The 22,690-nt window shown below is 39.5% G+C and overlaps 1 protein-coding gene across 5 annotated transcripts in view; it reads left to right on the plus strand.

Annotated features, from left to right (window-relative positions):
* ptprt (protein tyrosine phosphatase receptor type T) overlaps positions 1-22,690 on the plus strand; it is a 1,512,449-nt gene that overhangs the window by 695,438 nt on the left and 794,321 nt on the right. For all 5 annotated transcript variants that reach the window (XM_073061878.1, XM_073061879.1, XM_073061880.1 and 2 more), the window contains exons 5-6: positions 1,936-2,051; positions 16,220-16,394. In XM_073061878.1, coding sequence (XP_072917979.1) covers positions 1,936-2,051; positions 16,220-16,394 — 291 coding nt within the window. The remainder of the gene's footprint in view (positions 1-1,935; positions 2,052-16,219; positions 16,395-22,690) is intronic.

Genomic DNA, 22,690 nt, shown 5'->3' on the forward strand with positions numbered 1-22,690 from the left:
GAGAATTGGGGGATCGCTTCACTGAGCACCTCCGCTCCATCTGCAAAAAACAGATCTTCCTGGTGGCCAGACCTAATTCCCATTCCTGTTGTGACATATGGGTCAATGGCCTCCTCTGTGCCAAGATGAGGCCACCCTCAGAGTGGAGGAGAAACACCATATATTCCATTTGGATAGCCTCCAAACTGATGGCATGAATATCTACTTCTCTCTCCTGTAGAAAAAAATCCCCCTCCCCTCCTCTTCTATTCCCACTCTAGCCTCTTAACACTTCTCACCTGCCTATCAGCCCCCACCCCAGGTCCCCTCCTCCTTCCCTTCCTCCTGTGGTCCACTCTCTTCTCATATCAGATTTCTTCCTCTCCAGTCCTTTACCTTCCTTACCCTCCTGGTTTCGCCGATCACCTTCGAGCTATCCTCCTTCCTCTTCCCTACCTGTTTATTCTGGCATCTCTCCCTTTCCTCTCCAGTCCCAAAGAAAGGACTCGGCCTGACTCATCGTCTGTTTATTCAATTCTGGAAATGCTGCCTGGTCTGCTGAGTTCCTCCAGCACGTTGCTTTGGTTTGCCAGCATCTGCAGACTTTCGCGTGTTTATAATAGAACTTGACAAGTTTTGTTTTTTAACAACATGATGGTTGTTCAGTTCCTCTGATTTTGCACCACAGGAAAGAAAAACAAGTTGCCAAATCAAATCCTGGCATCTGGATCATTCCTAAACAATGAAATATTGTTTCTTATCTCGTTACTGAGTGCTGTTCCATTGACTTGCAAGAATGACACTGCAACCTAGGATGAAGCAGCCTGCTTGATTGGCACCATCTTAAATATGCAATCCCTCTAGCACTGTGTACTGTGCATCATCTGCAAAATATATTAGATTCTGTCTCCAAAGCTACTCTGACAGCCATCCCAAATCCCACAACCTCAAACACAAAACTGGATAATTTGACACAAGACTTAACTGCAGGTTCCCTTCTAAGTTGCTGACCATCCTGCTTTGGAACTGGTCCTTATTACTGGTCCTTATTAGTTTTACCTTCTGAAACTCCTGAAACTTATTTAAATTTATTTCTGTTCATTTGAAATGAACAAACCACGTCTGTATATTTCTGCTGCTTAATCCCGATATTATGAAAACACTTTGAATGCACAAACACTGGCAGTGTCAGAATTTCATACAAATGCAGCGAACAATAGTATTACAGTGTAATTTAAAGCATCATTTATGTAACTATTTCTCTATAAATCACTTGTGAATTTTTAAACTTTTTGAAGAACTATTTTGCATTTTACATTATCGTTTATGTATGCAATTCCACTCATTAATGTCTTCCTCGCTCCTCAATTTCCCATACAACACAATTTTAAAATAATTTTTTGTTGGGGGACAAAAGGGGAATGGGAACTCAACGTTAGTACAAGTTTAGTTTCAGTGCAAATTTTAGTTTCTTTAATATAATGCTGTAAGAAATCAATTCAAGATATTGACTTTTTCAATCATATTTAATAGGCATCCATCATTTGAATATCACAGTTTCACACCATGGCATACACTTGAATTGGTGCCTCATTGGAACAGTGATATAGAACAGTAATATAGACAATTCTGTGACCTGTGCAATAGCTTCTAGATTTCCATGCTTAAGAATGAATGTGCAGTGGACAGAATTTAGTGTTTGAATATTGACAGTTGGCTTGCTGCTATTTATAACACAGACTTCCTGGATTTTACTATGTTATTGGTTTCATGTTTTCCATTCATTGATTTTTGCCCTTGAGAATTTTTCTCATTATCATCCACTACAGCCACATTAACTGATATTTCTGTTCACCAATCGGGAGAAACTTTCAGCAAAGGTTATCAGCCAGCAAATTAACCATAAGATTTGAGCACCAGATGATTAACCTTGTTACTTTGGGACTTATTCTGCAGGGAAGGCTCCTCATTTTCTCCGTCTTCAGAACGTGGAAGTGAATGCAGGGCAAAATGCAACATTTCAATGCATTGCCGGCGGAAAGTGGTCCCAGCATGACAAGTTATGGCTGCAGGTTTGTACCTTATCTTGTCCATTATTTTTAATGCTAGGTGTTTAAATTGTAGAGATTGTCCTAGAACCTAAACTGGAGAATGTGATAATGATTGTGTTCCTTTTCTTTTGCTCTGTTAATGTCACAAACTCTCTGAGCTTCAAAAGAATATAGTTTGATAAAGAGTGCCATAGATCTTCATAACAAAAAAGTCCATAGTTCCAGTGTTTACAGCTTTCTAAAGGTTTTCCCTTGAAGAACCAACTTGACAAATGTCCCTGTTAGTGTAATAATGTTCTTGCCTCTTCAAAGGTTTATTAGAGACTTTCATGAATCTGCCTATTAGTGGGACAGTCAGGAGAATTCTTAGCTTTTTTCCTTAAGTAATAAATTTAAAGTGAACCTGTCACAACTTCTATAGAATTTAACTTGCTTTTTGTAAATATTGCATCCTTCCTCTGTTCTGAAGGGGAATGAGCTCACCCAATTTCAAGAAGAAATACTGGTCACCTCCACTAAAGAATTATCTATATCTGCACTTCTTGGCTCTGCACTCCCTAGTAGTCTGCCCAGATCAATAGCTAATCCTCTTGTTAGACACACTTTGCGTATATGGGCTCAGTTCAGGAAATGCTATGGTTTCCAGGGGTTTTCCGTTTCTAGCCCTGTCGCACATAATCACCTTTTTTTACCTACTACATACGACTCAGCATTCCATGTTTGGTATAGGAAGGGCATTAGACATTTTGAAGATCTCTTCATTGATAATCGCTTCGCTTCTTTTCAGCAGCTCTCTGTTAAGTTCAACCTGCCTAACGCTCACTTTTTCAGATATCTCCAAATCCGACACATTATTGCTCCTTTAATTCCTAACTTTCCTGAAATGCCTGCGAAAAATGCTATGGACCTATTTCTTTCCATTAATCCACTAGGTAAAGGTTTAATATCAATTATCCGAGATAAACTAGCAGCCTTACGACGGGCTCCTGTGGATAAAATTAAATTGGCCTGGGAGCAGGATTTAAATATCTCCTTATCCGAGGAGAGCTGGGACTCAGTTCTCAAATCGATTAACTCAACCTCTCTTTGTGCTCGCCATTGCCTTTTACAGTTTAAGATTGTTCATAGAGCCCATATGTCTAAATCTAAACTATCTCGATTCTACCCTGGCATTAGTCCGCTCTGTGATAAATGCAAGAGGGGCGTGGCCTCTCTCATCTATATGTACTGGCTCTGTCCTAGCTTGGAGAAATTCTGGAAAGATGTCTTCACTACATTATCGGGTATTCTGAATCAGCACCTAGAACCAAACCCCTTAATTGCTCTGTTCGGTTTTTGGGGCGAGACAGATTTATGTCTGGGTCCGACCAAATGCCCAATACTATCCTTTGCCTCTCTCCTGGCTAGACGCTTGATCCTCCTTAGATGGAGAGATGTTGCCCCGCCCACTCATGCTCAATGGCTTAACGACATTATGTCCTGCTTGGACCTCGAAAAAATTCATTATTCAGTTCTTAATTCGGATCTAAAGTTCCATAAGGTCTGGGGACCTTTTATCGAGTACTTTCATAACCTTCCTCTTGACTAGGGTTTTTTTTCTTTTTTTTTCTTCTTTTCGGTCCCTTGCTTTCAGCTCCTTTTTTTTTCTAGTGGTAGGCATTATTATCCTCTGTTGCTAACTGTATTCACAGTCTGGGAGTTTGATTGTCCTGACCTATACTCTTTATATTGTGTTGTGGTCGGTCTGGAGTTGTTTTTTTTCTTGTGTTGTGGGGCTTGGGGAGGACACTAAGCTTACTTGTCTTTAATTTAGGTGCTTTTTTGTTAAATTCTCTTCCTTTGTAGCATATTGTTATTGTATGCTTAATTTTGCACTGTATTAATGCTCCTCATTGGGATTTGGGGTTTTTAATTTGTAAAATGTTTTGAAAAACTAATAAAAAAAAATTTTTATAAAAAGAAGAAGAAATACTGGTCACTTCCTAGCTCAACATGTCAATTTTTATTCAACACAGAGATTCATGGATGAATATTTTTTAACATCAGCTTTTTTTGGGAGAAATATTACCCCAGCTGAGCAGGTGACCATATGTTCATGCTATCTAACATGATGCTTCCATATTGGGCTTTATAAGTTGGATTTGTAAATCAACATAATTGGACCTGCTTGTGAATGAAATGGTTGTAACCTTATGAAAAAATCATACGATTTCACCTTTAATATTTCTATTGTATGAACATTATCATAGAATCTTACTACCTTTCAGCCTACTGCACCCATACCGACCTTTTGCCCATTTACATTGAATGATATGTTCACATTAAATCTCAGTTCAGATGAAAGTTCTTGACCCAAAGCTTTAACTGTCCACTTCTTCCCAGAAATGCTCCTTGAACAATGAACTCTTTCAGCATTTTGTTTTCTGTCTAATTCTAGCATACACAGTTTCTTGATTCTCCTTCTGTACCTTGTCCATTTAAATACCATCTGGTAATGCTTCTTCAAACTTTCCAACTGATCTATGTCCTACTGTAGCCTCAGACAATTTCCCTTGCTGTCCACAACACACCACCAACTCACATAACATCCACAAATGTATTAAGTATTTCTCCTACATTCACTTTCATTCATTGATATGCAAACTCCTGAGCCCTGCTCAGAGGCGGATTATTAATGGAACCAGAGGCTCGAAGCACCAACTACAGGTAGACAAAGCAGTCATTCAAGGTTCCAAGACCAGAGAGAAACAACCTAAGCACAGCCTGGCTTGACTACCAGAAAGCTTACAACTCAATACTCCACATATGAATCCTGTCATGCCTGTCTCTGTACAAGGTCAACAAGACACTAAGGACCTTCATCAAGAACTCAATGGGCTGTTAGAGGACAATGCTAGAAGTTAACGCAAAGTCTCTAACACATGTCCACCAGATGTGGAATATACCAGGGTGATGCACTATCCCACTGCTATTCTGCATAGGCTTGAACCCCCTCAGCCAGATCATCTCAGAGAGTGGGCATGGGTAGAGGTTCAAGAGTGGAGTGATCATCAGCCACCTCTTGTACATGGATGACATTAGGCTAGAAATGAAAGAGACATGGACTCACTAATCCATCTGACAGGGGTATACAGCAGAGACACTTGGATGTCTTTTGGACTGGAAAAGTGCTGTCAGATAGTAGTTAAAAAGAGGCAAGCTCATCAAGACTGAAGAAGTTGAGTTACCTGTAGGCCAAATACCAGAACAGCTACAAATACCTGGGGATCCTGCAGGTGCATGGAAGCCACAATGGGGACATAAGAAAAGCTGCAACATCCAAGAACCTCCAAAGAGTGAGACAGGTCCTAAACAGCCAACTGAATGGAAAGAACAAGATCAGAGCTGTCAGCACTTTCGCCCTACCAGTCATCTGATACCCAGCTGCAATAGTGAGCTGGCCAAGGAATGACCTGGAAGCCATTGACATCAAGACCCAGAAACTACTAACAGTACATGGTGGATTCCACACAAAGTCCAACATTGTGCAATTCTACACCCACTGGAATAAAAGATCGGGACTGGGGAGTGTCAAGGCACAGTCCTGGAAGAAATGTGAATATCCATGAGTATGTCTGGAAGATGGGCTCCTAAGGACGATCTGCTAGGAGAATATCTCAGAATGCAGGCAGGGGATATAGAAATGGAAGTGAGTGAAGCAGAGTCAGAGGAACAGAGGCCATGGCTGGACAAGCCACTGCATGGGATATACCATCATCAGATATCAGAGGTGGCTGATGTAAGAAAATCTTACCAATGGCTGGAAATGACATGGCTGAGGGACAGCCCAGATGTGCTGCTCTTGACTGGACAAGAACAGGTGCTGAGCACAAGAGCAATAGAAGCAGGGTTCTGTCACAGACCCAAGATGCAGACTGTGCAAGAAATCCACTGAAACTATCCAACATGTAGTAGCAGGGTGCAAGATTCAGGCAGGGAAAGCATACACTGAACAGCACAACCAATTTGCATGAATTATGTACAGGAACATCTGTGCTGAGTATGGAATGGACATTCCCAAATCCAAATGGGAAACACCCAAGAAGGAACTGGAGAATGACAGAGCTAAGATCCTCTGGGACTTCCAGATACAGACTGATAAGCAGGTACTGGTCAACCAACCACACATTCCTTGTATTGGACAAGAAACAGAAGAAATCAATAGTAATAGATGTGGCAATCTTGAATGACAGTAACATCAGGAAGAAAGAATATGAGAAGCTGGAGAAATACCAGGGCTTGAAGGATGAGGAAGATAGAAAGGATGAGGAAGGCTAAAGGCAGAGTAATCCTGGTGGTGATAGGAGCACTTGGAGCTGTGACTCCTGGACTGGAAGAGTGGCTCCAATATATCCCGGGAACGACATCTGAGATCTCGGTCCAGAAGAGCGCACTACTAGGAACAGCAAGGATACTGCATCGAGCCCTCAAACTCCCAGGCATCTGGTAGAGGACCCAAAATTGAGGGAAAATTCACTTACAGACCATCCATTAGGGGTGAGAAAGAATTATTTTATTTTCCAGTACTATGCAAAATTCTTTGGTACAGCTAGGGTGCCTAAGTACTTTTTTTGTCAATGTGGAGTGAAAAGCGAGACTGTAAATCTGATGGGAGAAAATAATGTTGGGAAAGGCAAAGTTGGAATGTTGCAGGAGGGGAGTGGTACAGGTGGGAGAGAAGGCGTGCCCAGGCGTGGGGGATGGTGGGGTTGTGGCGCTAGTGCGGACACACCCAGCCCTGAGACAGCAAGTAAGTTCATTTGATTCTGAACAATTGCTTTATTGATCATTACAGAATATTTCACTGGAGCTTCCTGCTCCCTCACCTCCTCTTTCCATTTTTCTCAATCACGATTCCCCTCTCCCTGTCAAAGAAATACTCAGGTCTGATGTTATTATTGGTATTTTAAAGAGAATGGGCTATTCAGATTCTCTAAACAATGAGTTTTTGTAATATTAAGGTATCTTCAGACATTTGGCTTCTGTCCCCCCAAAAATTCAAGATTTAGTCAATATTCTTTATAGTTTTTAAAAATCCTCCAGCTATGACAATCTAATGGTGCCAAGGGTCATTGCTAACTTCCTTACTAGATTCATAGAATTCATACTTATATTCTGAAATACAAAGGATTTTAACTACTTTTATTATAAATGCATGCTGGGTCAGATCATTATCTTTGATAGCCTTTCAAAAAAGAAATGCTGTTAAATACATAGCTGTGCTTCTAATAAGATATCTTGAACAAAACATGACATTTCCTTTCAAGAATAAACGCTTAACAATTGCAACTGCATAGTAAATAGAGCACTTCGTAAGTTTTATATATATATATGTAAAGGTCAAACTGATTGTAGGTTTAGGTGTGTCAGTGAGGCTTCATATTAATTTGCCTTTTAACTGTACATAAGTGATATAGGTGTTTCCTGGGATGTCTTCACACCAGCACAAATGCTGTCTAATACCACCATTAGATTCTGCCCTGATACCATTTGAAAACGGTAGGAAATTCATTCAGTTTCATTCAACACTCAGTCAGATCTTAACTCTGCAATTATCCTCGTTTGGTAACTGGTGGTTGCTTGAGAGATTTCCAACACCCTTTTGGCACACCCGAATCTCTTTGAATCTCTACTGTTTTTGCCCAGCGGAATTGTTGCGTAAACTGATAAGTAATTATCTTTAAAGTATCCATATTTCTATGATAAATAAATAAACTTGTTCTCAGTATTTTTTTATTTATTTGATTATTTTCTCTATTTGTAGTTTGTCTCCTTTTGCACACTGATTGCTTGACTGTCTTTGTTTTTGTGTAGGTTTTCACTGATTCTATTGTACATTTTTGTTCTACTGTGAATATCTTAAAGAAAATAAATCTCAGGGTGGTTTATGTTGACATTTACTTTGAACTTTAAATATAATGATAATATTATTATATATTAGTACATAAACCTCGTTCCTTTCGAACAGAGATGAGGAGGAATTTTCTTTAGCCAGAGGGTGGCGAATCTGTAGGTTAAGTTCCACAGATGTCTGTGGAAGCCAAGCCTTCGGCTATATTTAAAGCAGAGGTTGATAGGTTCTTGATTAGTAAGGGCATCAAGGGAAAGAGAGTGGGGTTGAGAGGGATAATAAATCAACCATAATCGAATGGCAGAGCAGAATCAATGTGCTGAATGGCCTAATTCTGCTCTCTTTTCTTATGATTTTATAGTCTTATGATACCTGATATCGGATTCAGGAGCAGGTCAAAGATATCCAGCTTGCACAATGCAATGAGTCAGGAAGAGAGGTTCCTTCTGATTATAAGTGGCCAACCACACAGGGAGGCTCAGGATTGCAGACAAGGATCAATGGAAACCCTAAAGTAAGTGACAGGGCAGATGGAGATTTTGGAGATGGAGATCTGAGGGAGCATTGGTGGATTGTAGGGAAGGAATATATGTGGAGAGGGGTGCAATAATCTGCTGGGAGAACTCAACAAGTTCAGCAGAATCTGCAGGAGGAATAGAACTGTCAAAATTTTGTGTTGAAACCTTCCATCAGAACTGAGAGTGGAGAGGAGAAATAGCCAGTATAAATAGGAGTGGAGGTTGGTGGGACAGCAGCCAGTAGACAATTGGTGGATGACGGAAGAGTGAAGGCCAGGTAGGGGAGTGGAGGGTGGAGTTGGGAGAGGCAGGATAATAATAAATGGAGATAGACAAAAAGTCAGAAGTGGCAGATGGGACCAGGTTTGGGAAGGTGGAGATAGCTAGTTGGATGATGCGTGAAAACACAAGAGCTGCCAGTACTGGTATCTGAGAAGTAAGAAACATGAAAATGGGAACTATTTGGGGAGAACTGAATAACAGATGGAACCAGAACCAGATGGACGAAAAGATGGATGAAATATGTGGGCACCGGTTTTGTAAACTAGGTGAGGGAAGAAAATGTGTGATGGGAGATTTGGAAAGGGGACAGAATTGCACTGAGGCAGAATCTAGAATCTGCAGTCTTTTATGTCTCCATTAGTATGAGAGGATACTGGGTTTTAGGATGGGGATGGGGAATGATTATGTGAAATTGAGGGATTTAGCTGTCAAGGTTCCCATTCTGACTCTGTATATGGGAGACTTATTTGTCTGGTAATATCCAGTGTTGGACTCTGTTGGAAGAGCAATCAATATTCAAATACACAACAGCAAAAATCAATGCTATACAAGGAAATTCTTCTTAAATATTCTTCTGAAAAGATTATTTCATCATGCCTTGAATTAGTGCCACATTCCCTCCTCCCTTTGGATTTCCCCTTGTCCTGAGGTGCATTAATCATTCATTCAATATTGATGCTACTTAACTTTAACTTCCCACCAGAACTAAACATATGGCTCATTTTGTCTGAACAATGTAGAATGAAGTAAGAATGTTTCATCTACTAGATCTCATTGTACCAGATACAATACCCAAAGGGTCTCCTCCTGTGCTAAATCACTGGTTCCAGATTGCTCAATAGCCTAATATCTCCCTGTCTCCAAGGCCCTCCCAACCCTAAAGTTGAGTTATTGGTATTTCTCCAATTCTTGAACATCACCTTCTTTAAACTCTCTATAGATGGTAAGCATGTTTTTAGCTCCTGAGTCTTTGAACTCTGGAAATATTGTCCCAAAGGTCTTTCCGCTTTTCCTCTCCTCCTGATGTTAAGATACTCTTTAAAATTGAACACTGAGTAAGCTTTTGGGCATGTGTCCTACTACCTCTTGATGTGGCTGAGTGCCAAAATTTTGTTTGATCAAATATGCTGTGCTAAACTGAAATGAGGCTATTTTGTTATAGGCTATAGTATAAATGCACTGATGGTTTGGGGAATAAATTTGATATTTGTATTACCATCGTTGATTCGTGTTACTATTGTTGATATTATCAGATTGCTTTATAAACGATTCGATTTGTGGTCTCTGAAATTGAAGTCTGTAACACAATCATAGCTGTGGAGAGAGCAATATAACTCTTGATTGTAAAGCATGAGCAATTACTATTTTGAATACGTTATTGCATTAACCATTAGTAGTAATTATAGAAGAGAAAATAGAATTTAGCATCAATCCTGTGGTTTAGATCAATATAATTCTGTTAAAAAAATCCTATTGAATGTTGATGGTGAATACTGATGACGATTTTATTATTTAAGATGTTTGCAGTAATGGATAATAGACAGCTGCAACAAAGACAATGAATCAAATGTCATCATATACAGTATATGTAAATAATGACAAACAGCTAAATGTCGATGAGTGGCCTTATTTTAGAGACTTCCTGGCATGTAAACTGTATTTCCTTAAGCATGAAGTTAATTGTTAGGAAAAAATAACAAGGTGTGCTTTCTAGATATAGCTTTCAGGTGCCAATTAAATCAAGAGAATTGTAGTAAACTGTCAATTTGTAGTATATTCCTATCTTTTTGGTTATATCTTGATTCCTTTGCACCCAGTCTCAAGCATGTGAAGACAATGCAGCTTAGGGGTTCCCAGCCTTTTTTATGCCATAAACCCCTACCATTAACTGAGAGGCCCATGGACACTAGGTTGGAAACCCCTGACTTCTTTCCCTCTGTCCTTTTAAACTAATTGGGTACACAAGAAAATGTATTGCGTTACTGTCTGACTTCTCTAAAGAAGAGAATGAAAACATGTTGGTGGAGAAATAGGAACAACATTCAAGAATCTGGAAATTTTGCTAGTTTGACAGCCCTAAAGTCTTAGTATTCATTGGTTCCGGTGACTAGAATAGAGTCATGGAATCATTAGGCTTGGTTTGTACATGCAACCAAGGCACATTCCTGAGTTAGTTCCATTTACCTGCATTTGGCCCATATCCCCCCTAAAAAAAACCTCTCCCCTTCAGGATCCCATCTAAACATGAAATTAACCCAGTTCTATCCCTTGGAGCATTGAAAGGACGAGATAGGGTGGATGTGGAGAGGATGTTTCTTATGGTGAGGGTATCCAGAACTAGAGGGCACAGCCTCAAAATTGAGGGGCAACCCTTTAGAATAGAGATAAGGAGGACTTTTTTTAGCCAAAGCGTAGCAAATCTGTGGAATGCTCTGCCATAGACTACAGTGGAGGCCAAGTCCATGCATATATTTAAGGCAGAAGTTGATTGTTTCCTGATTGGTCAGGGCATCAAAGGATATGGCAAGAAGGCTAAGTGTATGGGGTTGAATGGGATCTGGGATCAGCCATAATGGAATGGTGGAGCAGACTCAATGAGCTGGATGGCCTGATACTGCTCCTATGTCTTATGGTCTTCCTCTGGCAGCTCCACCACATTCTGTGCAAGAAATATGTTGCATGATCCCCATTTCAAACTTTCTCCACTCAACCTGCATTTCTGGCCTCTAGTTTTAGACTCCTTTACCCTGTGAAAACAAAAGCCTGTGACTATTCACTTCTCTGTGCCCTTTGTAATTTTATAAACCTCTATAAGGGCACTCTTGAATATTACAACATAAGAATTAGACGCTGCCTTTTGACATTCATGCCTTCTCTCTTATACAGTAAGATTATGGTTGATCTTTTCCTTCAGAACCACTTTGGTGCAATAAATCCATATCTAATTAATTCTGAAACTTCTAAAAATCTATTCACCTTTGTGTGGGAATAAACCTAGTACCTGAGACTCCACAATTTGTAAATACTAAGAATTTGTTACGCACTAGCAAAATAATTTTTCTCACCTCAAGTTTGAATGGCCTACACCTTATTTTAAGTCTGACCTGGGGTATGGAACAATTGAACCAGGTCGATCATCCCTGCCTTGCTGCACAACCAAAATTGACTTGTATTCTTTTTAATCAGAGAGGATGACATTTCTCCAGTTTACATTTAATATATGATGCTTTTACCCTTTGTGATGCCCTACATATTTTAATAAAACTAATTTCCTTCAACTTCTCATTCAATGGACCTTAGAATAATCGAGGTAACCCTGGGTAATTTCTAAAGTAAGTACATGTTCGGCTCAGCATTGTGGGCCAAAGGGGGTGGATTGTGCTGTAGTTTTTCTATGTTCATATGTTTCAATCTGGATCTATTATTCCAAAGGACTTTCTTGCATTCGAGTCTTATAGGAAATCAAACACAAAAAATATATTTTCAAAAGTTCTTTGCTGTTTCTTTATCTTCCAACATGATTTCTCCTGTTTGACTGGAAGAGACCCATTTTAATTTTACTAATTGTTTCATTTTTACATGTTCATGGAAACTTTAATGGTCTGTTTATATTTCTGGTTAGATTCCTGTTATGTTCATTATTTCACATGTTAATCAATATATTTGTCCTTTGTTCTGAAATATGTAAAATTCCCCCCAATTCTTACTGTTCTATTGAGTGACATTACAGATTTTTTCTGTCTTCTGATGTCTTTAATTTCCCTTGTTTGCCTTCTTGGGAAGGGGCACACTCCACCCTGAACCCTGCAATCACTGAAGATGCAACACCTATCTCAATCTAACATCCCCCTCCCCTCTCCCCTCCCTATTCCCCTCCCCTTTCCTCTTCCTGTCCCACTCTTCCATCTTCCCTTGCCCCCTCTCCCTCTTCCCCTCTCCCTCTTCCCCATCTTACACTTCCTCCTCCCACAGCCTCTGCACGTCCCCTCTGCCCTCTTCCTTCTTCCTCCAGCTCCACTCCACCCGATCCCTCCATTCTGGTTCCCACTATCACTTTCTTGAAGTATTAGATTCCATCACTGGTTGCCTTTACCTATCTGCTTATACCCTCTTTACTTGTTTTCATCTTCATCTTCCCCCACCCCCCTCAGCCTGGCTTTCTCTGCCCTTTATTATGTCTGTCAACATCTGTCATTCATCTGCCTCTGAATTGCTACTACAACCCCCCTCCCCAGCTGTTTATTTAATATTTCAGTAATGTTTGAGTAAAGTGTTTTTAAGTATAACTTTGGAATAATCTTGTGTGTGTGTATATATCCTTGTTCGTTTAAATAATTCATTACAGGTTACATGTATAAATACGTGAAAAGAATACATCATCACACTGCCACATGATACATGTGCGCCTCGCTTAAAGTAAACGCAAAGTTAGAGTCATGTTTCGGACTCCAGTGTCTTCCTTTGAACTTTAATGTTTTGAAGTTACAAAACTTAACCTCCCCCACCGCATGGCGCAAGCTGCCCATAGTCCTTCATCTCTCCTTAGTCCTGCAATCACCCATTGGTTCCTGCCTCACTGCTTTCTTTAGACTGGCCCTTTTCCCTCTCTAGCATTAGTCCTGATGCAGGGCATCAACCCAAAATGTTGACAATTCCTCTCCAACTACAGCAGCTGCTCAACTCACTCAGTTCCTCTGGTAGGTTTTTTGTCGCTCTGGATTCCAGCATCTGCTAAACTTGCTACTGACTTTATATCCACATTTATCATCAGTGCTATCCTTTATCATAGAAACATAGAAAATAGGTGCAGGAGTAGGCCATTTGGCCCTCCGAGCCTGCACCGCCATTCAGTATGATCATGGCTGATCATCCAACTCAGAACCCTGTACCTGCTTTCTCTCCATACCCCCTGATCCCTTTAGCCACAAGGGCCATATCTAACTTCCTCTTAAATATAGCCAATGAACTGGCCTCAACTGTTTCCTGTGGCAGAGAATTCCACAGATTCACCACTCTCTGTGTGAAGAAGTTTTTCCTCATCTCGGTCCTAAAAGGCTTCCCCTTTATCCTTAAACTTTATCCTTATCCTTATCTTTATCCTTATCCTTTATCATTATTCTTATTCGCTCTAAATATTAAGCATCTTGGAATACTTAATTTCTCAACCACAGCCATTTTTCATCCACATCTCTATAATGGCTATTTATTTCTATAACGTGATAAATAATATGATGAATATATATTTCTATCTGTGTCATTAATTCATGAAAATTAAATTGGAAATGAACATTTCCTATATTTTTGGGTACTTTGAAATGCTTTACACATTTGTCAGGTGACACAATGTACTGCCTTCTCAGTTGAGGTGCAAGGAACATTACCTAGCTTGCTTGTAATTGCTGTGGATTTTACAGAATAATAGTTCGCTCAAGTGAAAGAGTCACGTTCAATAAACTTTGTCACAGCTTATTTCAATAAAAGCGAGAATGGTTCATTGCAGAGAGTTATTATTTGGATTGTTGTATCAGGAAATATTTCATTCTACCCTGCTAACAAAACTCCCAGTTAACTTGCCTGACTGCAGGGATGAAGCCTGTTCAAACAGTAATATTACATATGACGGGGAGCTGAGAACTGTTTCTGGCACCTCTGAAACCCAATATACTTAACATACCTAATAGGTCATATGCAAAGTCAAATCAAAATTGGAATATCATGAATTTCATGGGTAAGGAAGCTTTATTCCTGATAATAAACCTCAGACAGATTTTGCAATGTGATTTTTATACCCTTGACTCTTTGATCTTTCAACAGATCATGAACAAACTCTATAATCTTATTTATGCTGCAAACAGAGGTGATCGACAGTTGCACTTAATAGAACAGCCAGTCTTATACCTGTTACGTATCCCGTAACTGGATCACTTACCAGCAAAGATAGAGAGGTCCGTTGAAGTCTGATGGCACTATTTTTTAGAAGTTTTTATTTAGAAAGGGGCACAAAAATAAGGTTAATACAAACATTCAGATAACATGTGTCGTCAATACTCAATCTAAAGTGCAGGTATAGTAATAATCAATAAGAAATAAGCTCTATCATTGTCTAGGGGTAATAGATTGTCCGATGTAAATATAAAAGTCTCTCGAGGTCACTGCAGTTCCACCAGCTGCCGTCTTTTGGGTGTCGCGGTGGTGCACTTTGTTGGAGAGAGAGAGATAGGTATAGAATGGAACAGTTACCCGGCGGGTTTTTCCAACCTTTATGAGTTCGATCTGTCGGAGTCTCGTTGGGGATGGCCGTTCACTTGTGGCCTCTCCTGTAGCTAAAGCCGTTCTTCCGTGGTGAGGTCGCCAATCCCAGGCAAGGAAAAGACGCACACAAACCCCCCCCCCACCGGCTGTCGCTATTAAATGCTGTCACAGGATTTCTAGCGTGTCTTCTGGTGCATCTGAGGGGCCGTCTTTACAACCCCTCTTTTATCTGAGCTCACGGGGTCTCAGATGTCAATCAAGTTGGGATGATGCAATCTCTCTCCGTCTCTCCACCCATGTTGCCCTGAGGGTATACACGTAGTACAGTTGCCAATTCACAAAGGTGTCTCCAAGAGACAATGACCACAGTCACCAGCTTTTGTCTCACCGTGGAACGAGGGACACCGCACGTATCTTTCTCTTCTCTTGGGTCATTGACCCCCCCTTCACTAGGGCTCTTGTGATTCTCACAAAGGAGGGGGCTGGGATCATAACATACCTATTTTGAGATTTGATGAGAAATAAACTACATGACATTGAGGCAGTATAATCTAATACTGGTTTGCAGAAAACACTTAGAAAATATAAAAAATGAATTATGCGTTCAGAGCAAAAACAAAATAGGCAGATGGGTGTCAGATGCTATTTAACACACACACACATGTGATATGACACACCTCGAAAGAGTAAGCAGGTATTAGGGCTGTGTGGTAGCATAGTGGTTAGCATAATGCTTTACGGTGCCAGTGACCCAGGTTCAATTCCTACCACTGCCTGTAAGGAGTTTGTATGTTTTCCCCACAACAGTGAGGGTTTCCTCCGATGCTGCAATCTCCTCCCACATTCAAAAGACAAACAGGTTAGTAATATTGGTCACTTTGGTGTTACTAGCAACATGGACTTGTTGGGCCAGAAGGGCCTGTTACAATGCTGTATCTCTATAGAGAATAAAAGTAAAAATAAATTTAAAAAACAAACACATTTTTGAAACGGTGAAAGTTACATGTCAATGTATAGAGAGTCGGATTAACTTTGGATAGGTATGGATAAAGGAAAATGGAACCAAACCTAACAGGGTATATGTTTGTATTGCCAACCTTATTGATATCTTGTGAAATAACATTCAAAGTAAGTAAACCTGCAGTCAAATTAACCATAATACAGGAAATAGGCGATTCAATACAATCCAGTGGATATTTGTTAGCAGGCCTGGAATAAAACATTTTTCCAATTTTTTTTACACACAGCAATGGAATGGAAAAGATACAGCTTTGATGGTTACCAGGGTGGTTAACCATAGACGCTTCTCCGCCACTGTCAGTGTGGCAGATACATCTCAGAAGACTACAAGTAAATACAGATGCGTGATTCGATCAGAAGGAGGCTCAGGGGTGTCAAATTATGCAGAATTAATTGTGAAAGGTGAGGCCTTACTCATGTTATTTAAAAAAAAAAATGAAGTGAATGATATTGAGAGAAAAGCACTGATTGGTGGAAAGTGATAATTTACAGTACAAAAATATCCAATGGCTTAGTTCAGCTAAGTAACTTAAAGATTTCTTCGTATATTGCATTTTTTGCCACCTGAAAAGATGTTATATTGCAAACAAAGCTTTTTTTGCAAATGCAGTTATCCAAAATTATCAGTAAATATAAGAGAAATGCAATTTTGTAACTCTTAACAAGCCTTACCAGGTCCTCTGTTGGTCTATATTCAGAACTTGTCAGCATTGAAAGAACCATAGTTGATATTACCAAGACCTTGAGTTGTATATTACTGTAGGTTTTTCATTATGTGTTACATTTCTTGCTGATGATCCTGACTTTTTCAGTCCTCAACCCTATTTTATTGGCACCTTAGTACATTTTACTTGCTGATTAGAAATGGTGGCAAAGCTTTCAAAATTAATATGTTATTCTTGTCATTAGTATATTGCATAAGTTTCCATTTTTGGAGAATTGGTTTGTACCATACTGGAAGCAGAAATCCTAATTGGATTTAAAAGCATTTTAGAGCAGGGGTTCCCAACCTGGGGTCCACGGGCCCCTAGCTTAATTGTATTAGTCCATGACATTGAAAAAATGTTGGGAACTCCTGCTTTCGGGCAACAAATTATGAAGCCGTGGACTGAGTGGTGGAATGTGTGAGTAACATTTTTATCTAACATGGATATGATTGTCTGAAATTCCTCCTTCTGTGTTGCATAGTACTATCATTAGTATTTTGGTAATTCTTGTACTATTGTTACATGTTCTGAGATACTGTGTCATTGATACTTTGACACAGTGAAACTTTGTTTTGCCTGCCATCACATCAGAATCTGAAGCAGATTTATTATCACTAACTTATCTGAGGTAAAATTTCTTGCTTTGCAGCAGCAGTACAGCAGAAAGAGATAAAAGGATGATAAGTTACATAAATAAATGAATTGAGCAATAATAAAGGAACAATGAGGTAGTTGTCATGGACCATTTAGACATCTGGTGGAGAAAGGGAAGAAGCTTTTCCTGGATCATTGAGTGTGTGTCTTCATGCTCCTGTACCTCCTCCCCAGTGGTAGTGTAACGCCATGGTTACGATTTTTACTGCTACGCTGTAGGTATTTCATTTTAACAGTTCTGCAAGAGCAGTCTGTTTTGCTTTCTGCCTATTTGGGTTTGAGCTAAAGATAAGGGGTTGTGATGTTCCTGCTTAGGAATATAGTGTCATCCAATATGGATGGTGGAACTGGTAGAAGTTTCTAGAGAATGCTAGGCAGGGAGTTTTTTTGTGATGGTCACTGGTCTGTGTCGAGATTTTTTTTGGCAGGAGCCAGGAGAAGACAGGAAGGAAGATAGCTGAGGATGCCGTCCCATTTGCACAAGGTACTTTGCAAGGAGGAAAGACCAATACTCCCCGTTTGTTCGAGATGGATTTTGAGCAACATTTGGGAGGTTGTGTGTACTCTCTCACAGACTGGGGTCCAGTGCATGAGTTAAAGGCAACTTCGAGATGAGTTCCAGCTTATGTGCACATTTGGTTTGGGTTAACTGTAATGGGCCCTTTTCATTTTTTTCCTTTTTATTCCTACTAACCGTTCGATAAAGCTGGTATTTGTAAATATGCATTTTTTGTAATTGGATCCAGTGTGCAACTTGTTATTTGTTGCTGACCGGTGACTGCATGGGGGCTGTAAATGTCACAGTATTCACACAGATTGGGGTTCGGATAGGCAAGACATCCCAACCTCATGGGTTTGGTGGCACCCATGTCATATCGACCCCAGATGTACAGAGTCTGAAAAAGGTGGTTTTCTCACTGCCGAGTCTAGTGGCTCTTAGTGAGGAAATAATAAGCCGCATCTCTAGAGATGCCTGATAAAAAGGGGTTTGAGTAGTTATGAGTGCATGTCTCAGATGCCGAATGTCTTTAGTGATAGGTTCCACCTTCTTGAGGCATTGACTTTTAAATATGCCCTCAATGGTGGGGAGGGTTGAAGCCATATCTGAGCCTATAATCCCCCACTTCATCTTGAAATCCTGTCCAATGAAGCCTCTGTACCAGGATGTGATGCAAAATGTTAGAATGTTCTCAACCATACATCTTCGAAATTTCTAAGTCTTTGGTGACATATCAAATTGTATCATACAAGAGGTTGCATTCAGTATTCTTTACAGAGTAGATAAGGCACCTGAACAGATTAGATAGGGCAAAGTTACTTCCCATGGTAAGGGATTCTAGGACAAGAGGGCACGACTTCAGGATTGAAGGACGACCTTTTAGAACTGAGATGTGGAGAAATTACTTTAGTCAGAGGGTGGTAAATCTGTGGAATTTGTTGCCACAAGCGGCTTTTGGAGGCCAAGTCATTGGGTGTATTTAATGTAGAGATAGATAGGTTCCTGATTAGTCAGGGCATCAAAGGGTGTGGGGAGAAGGCAGGGGAGTGGGGATGACTAGATGAAGTGGATCAGCCCATGATTGAATGGCAGAGCAGACTTGATGGGCTGAATGGCCTACTTCTGCTCCTAAATCTTATGGTCTTATAACAGCAGGACAGATGTTGTCCTTGAGCTGAGAGATGTATAGGTGCTTTCAGGCTTTCTACCTTCTGCCCAGTTTAGGGTGGGGAGGTAAATATCTTGTATAAGAGTGAAAAAAAGAAAGATGCTTGCATCATCCTTTTCAGGACACTTGAAGAGCAGTCAATGACAACCTTTACAGACAAATTAGGGCACAGAAGGAGACCACTTGGCTCATCAAGTCCATGCTGAATAACCTCATCAGCCACAACCCTCTCATGTTATTTCCCTGTTGTCCTGGCAACCACCCAGTATTCTTGTACCCATTGTGTTTTACTTGTAAACATAAGAAAGTAGAGCAGGTCCACTTACAATCTGCTCCAAGCTGAACTCCTGTTTTATGTGTCAGTCATATTCAAAAATTGCATGTTTTGTTGAATGCTAATCTTTTTCAACTAGATAAAGAGTGGTGGGGTGAATTTGCCAAGAACAATCATGATCGTGAGACCATCGTCACCTGCATCATAAGACACAGAACATAATGATGATGGTGAAAGGAAAAAAGTCTGAGTTTAATAAGTTTCCACTGTTTTCACTCGACTTCCAACAAGTTTCAACCCAGCTCATTTAAAGATGTCAGTGACTTCCAAACAAAACACCGTTCAGTGTTTGCTTATTATTTCTAAATTACTACAGGTGATTGCCTATCCTCGGTAATTTTGCTGAAAATTTGAAATCTGTGTTAGTAGTTTGAGCTTCCTGCCACAGCTGAATTTCTTTATGTATACTATGGTTAGATCATTCAAATTGTCTGAACCTCATATCACATGCCTCCTGAAGATTCATCAGAATCAGGTTTAATATCACTGGTATATGTCGCGGAACTTGTTGTTTTGAGGCAGCAAATACGTAATTATAAACACTATATATTACAATTAGAAGTATATATATAATTAATTTGAGGAAGTATTGCAAAAAGAGGAAAAATTGATGAGGTAGTGTTCATGGGTTTATTGTCCATTCAGAAATTTGATGGCTGAGGGGAAAAAGATATTCCTAAAATTCTGAGAGTGTGTCTTTAGGCTCCTGTACTATCTCTTTGATGGTAGCAATAAGAAGAGAATATATCTTGGGTGATGGGGGTCCTTAATGATGGCTGCCACCTTTTTGAAGCATCACCCTTTGGAAGTGTCCTAGATGCAGGGAAGGCCAGTGCCCATGATGGTCCTGGCAGAGTTTACAACTTCATGCAGCTTTTTCTAATCCTGTACACTGGCCTCTCCATACCAGATGGTGATAGTTAGAGCGCATTCTATGGTACATCTGTAGGTTTACACTTAATTCATATTTAATCTCTGTTAAGCCCATGGTCCCTGTAACACACAATTTAAAGTATAATGTACAGAATTTACAGTAGGATTGAGGATAAATGTAAAATGGAAATAGGAATCAAAAATTACAGATGATTTGATTATTTTACATTATTAGATACGATAAAAATGTTGTAGTGACTAAATCAAATCCGATCATCAGTGATAGATTGATTTCAAAGTGAGGTTATCTTTGTGATCTCTGCAGTAGTTTGTTATATATTTGACTTCCATTACAGTGGATACAAGCTATTCAGTTGGAAATTATAAGAAAATGAAGAGTCTATAGTACTATGTAGTAATGTTCTTGAAATGGCTACATTATAGCTCTCTCCAATCTTTGCCAGTTTCAGAATATCACTCTTCAGTGCTGTACAGGAAATAAAACAGTTTTGGAAGAGATTACAACTGACGGAACTACATTTTTAAGACAATATGGTTTTGTTTGATTAATTTTAAAGCTTGAATGAAGATGATGCAGCAGGTTTCAACCTAATGCTGCCTATTTGTGATTGATTACCGGCAGATGTCTTCCTCCACAAAAATAAATTGCATGTCATTTAGTTTAAGTATAGATTCTGAGCATTTGACAATGAACACAATTGACAATTTGACAATTGACACTCTGTGGCCACTTTATTAGGTACACGTGTACACTTACTCTTTAATGCTATTAACTAATCAGGTAATCATGCGGCAGCAACTCAGTTCATGAAAGAATGCTGACGTGATCAAGGGATTCAGTTGTTGTTCAGAGTAAGTATCAGAATGGGGAAGAAATGTGATTTAAATGACTTCGACTGTGAAATGCTAGTTGATGCCTGATAGGGTGTTTCGAGTATCTCAGAAACTGCTGATCTCCTGGGATTTTCCACACACAACAATCTCTAGATTTTACAGAGAATGGTGCAAGCTAAAAAACAAATCCAGTGAGTGGCAGTTTTGTACGTGACTGGTTTGAGCTGACAGGAAGGTGTCAGTAACTCCAATAACCACGCGTTACAACAGTTGTGTGCAGAAGAGCATCTCTGAATGCACAACCGGTAAGCCTCGAAGTGGATGGTTTATAGCAGCAGAAGACCACAAATTAGTAGCCAATTGATTAGGTATAGGAGGTCCCAAATAAACAGGCCACAAGGTGCATTTTAACCATTTTTCTTAAAATTCAATATACCCTCTGGCTTTTCTTTCAGAAATACTTCTTTCTAACTTCAAATTCATAGCCCTCATTTATTTTTATTTTTTTATTTTTTTTAACAACATTTTTGAAAATTTGGCGCCCTTATTTACAAAAGATAGGATTAAATATATAGGTGCTCCGAAGATGAAATAATTGGTTACTTGGGGAAATAAATAAATATATATACTAAAGTTATTACGAACTCCATGGAGCATGTGGGGATCTTCCAATATCCAGGCATTACTTTTTTCTTTCTTTCTTTCTTTCTTCTTTTTTTCGATAGGGATGTTAGAGGGGAGGGGTTAAGGGGAGGGGGGATGGGTAACACATATTTTCTTTTTCACACACTTTTATTCTGTAACTATTTGAAAACACAATAAAAAAAGTTTTTAAAAAAACCCTCATTTATTGATGCTTGGTGGTAACAATGCCTCATCAGTGCAGTAACCTCTGAAAATAAAATTGAAGCCATCTTTATTTCATCTTGAGTTACTGGATGTTTTGTCCCTTGTTTGCGCTAAATGGTGACAGGTATGACAATTCAGCACGCTGTTAGGGGAGGTCAGTGAGCTTGGTCTATCATGTTCTTTTCAGTAAGCTAAAATTGTTATAAATTGGCCTGATTAGTATGTATTAGGGCAATGTATAAATAAAAAAATATTGCAGAGACCTTTCTGGTGTGAAAAGTGACATTCATTGAAGCAATAAGGCATTGGGTATGAACTGGGAAAATATTATTTCCTGCAGTTGAAAATTCTATCACAAACCCAAGATAAAAATAGTGCAAATGTTCTCAACTGTTTCCAGAGCCTTGCATGTGTGTCATTTCTGACTTTCTGCAATTTTCACCATATGTTTCTCAGACCTCTGCTGCGCATTTGATAGAAAAAAATATTGTAAAGTACACTATTTGCATTGAGTTAAATTTCACAGTTTCAATGATTGGAGACAATTATAAACTTAGCCACGCGAAAATTCAAGCAGGTGCTAGTAGACTTTTTAAACAATGCCTTGTGTTTCTGCAATGGCAAAAGCTCAAAACGTAGCCTGTGAGCTGCATTAAAATCTGGGGATTTGGGGAGAATGTAAGGGAATTCAAGTAGAATTGATGTAAAACGAGCAATGACGTAAATAATCCTGATGAGTGGTCTTAGCCCGAAATGTCA

Source organism: Hemitrygon akajei, chromosome 11 (genome assembly GCF_048418815.1).
Source record: "Hemitrygon akajei chromosome 11, sHemAka1.3, whole genome shotgun sequence".
Lineage (NCBI taxonomy): Eukaryota > Metazoa > Chordata > Chondrichthyes > Myliobatiformes > Dasyatidae > Hemitrygon > Hemitrygon akajei.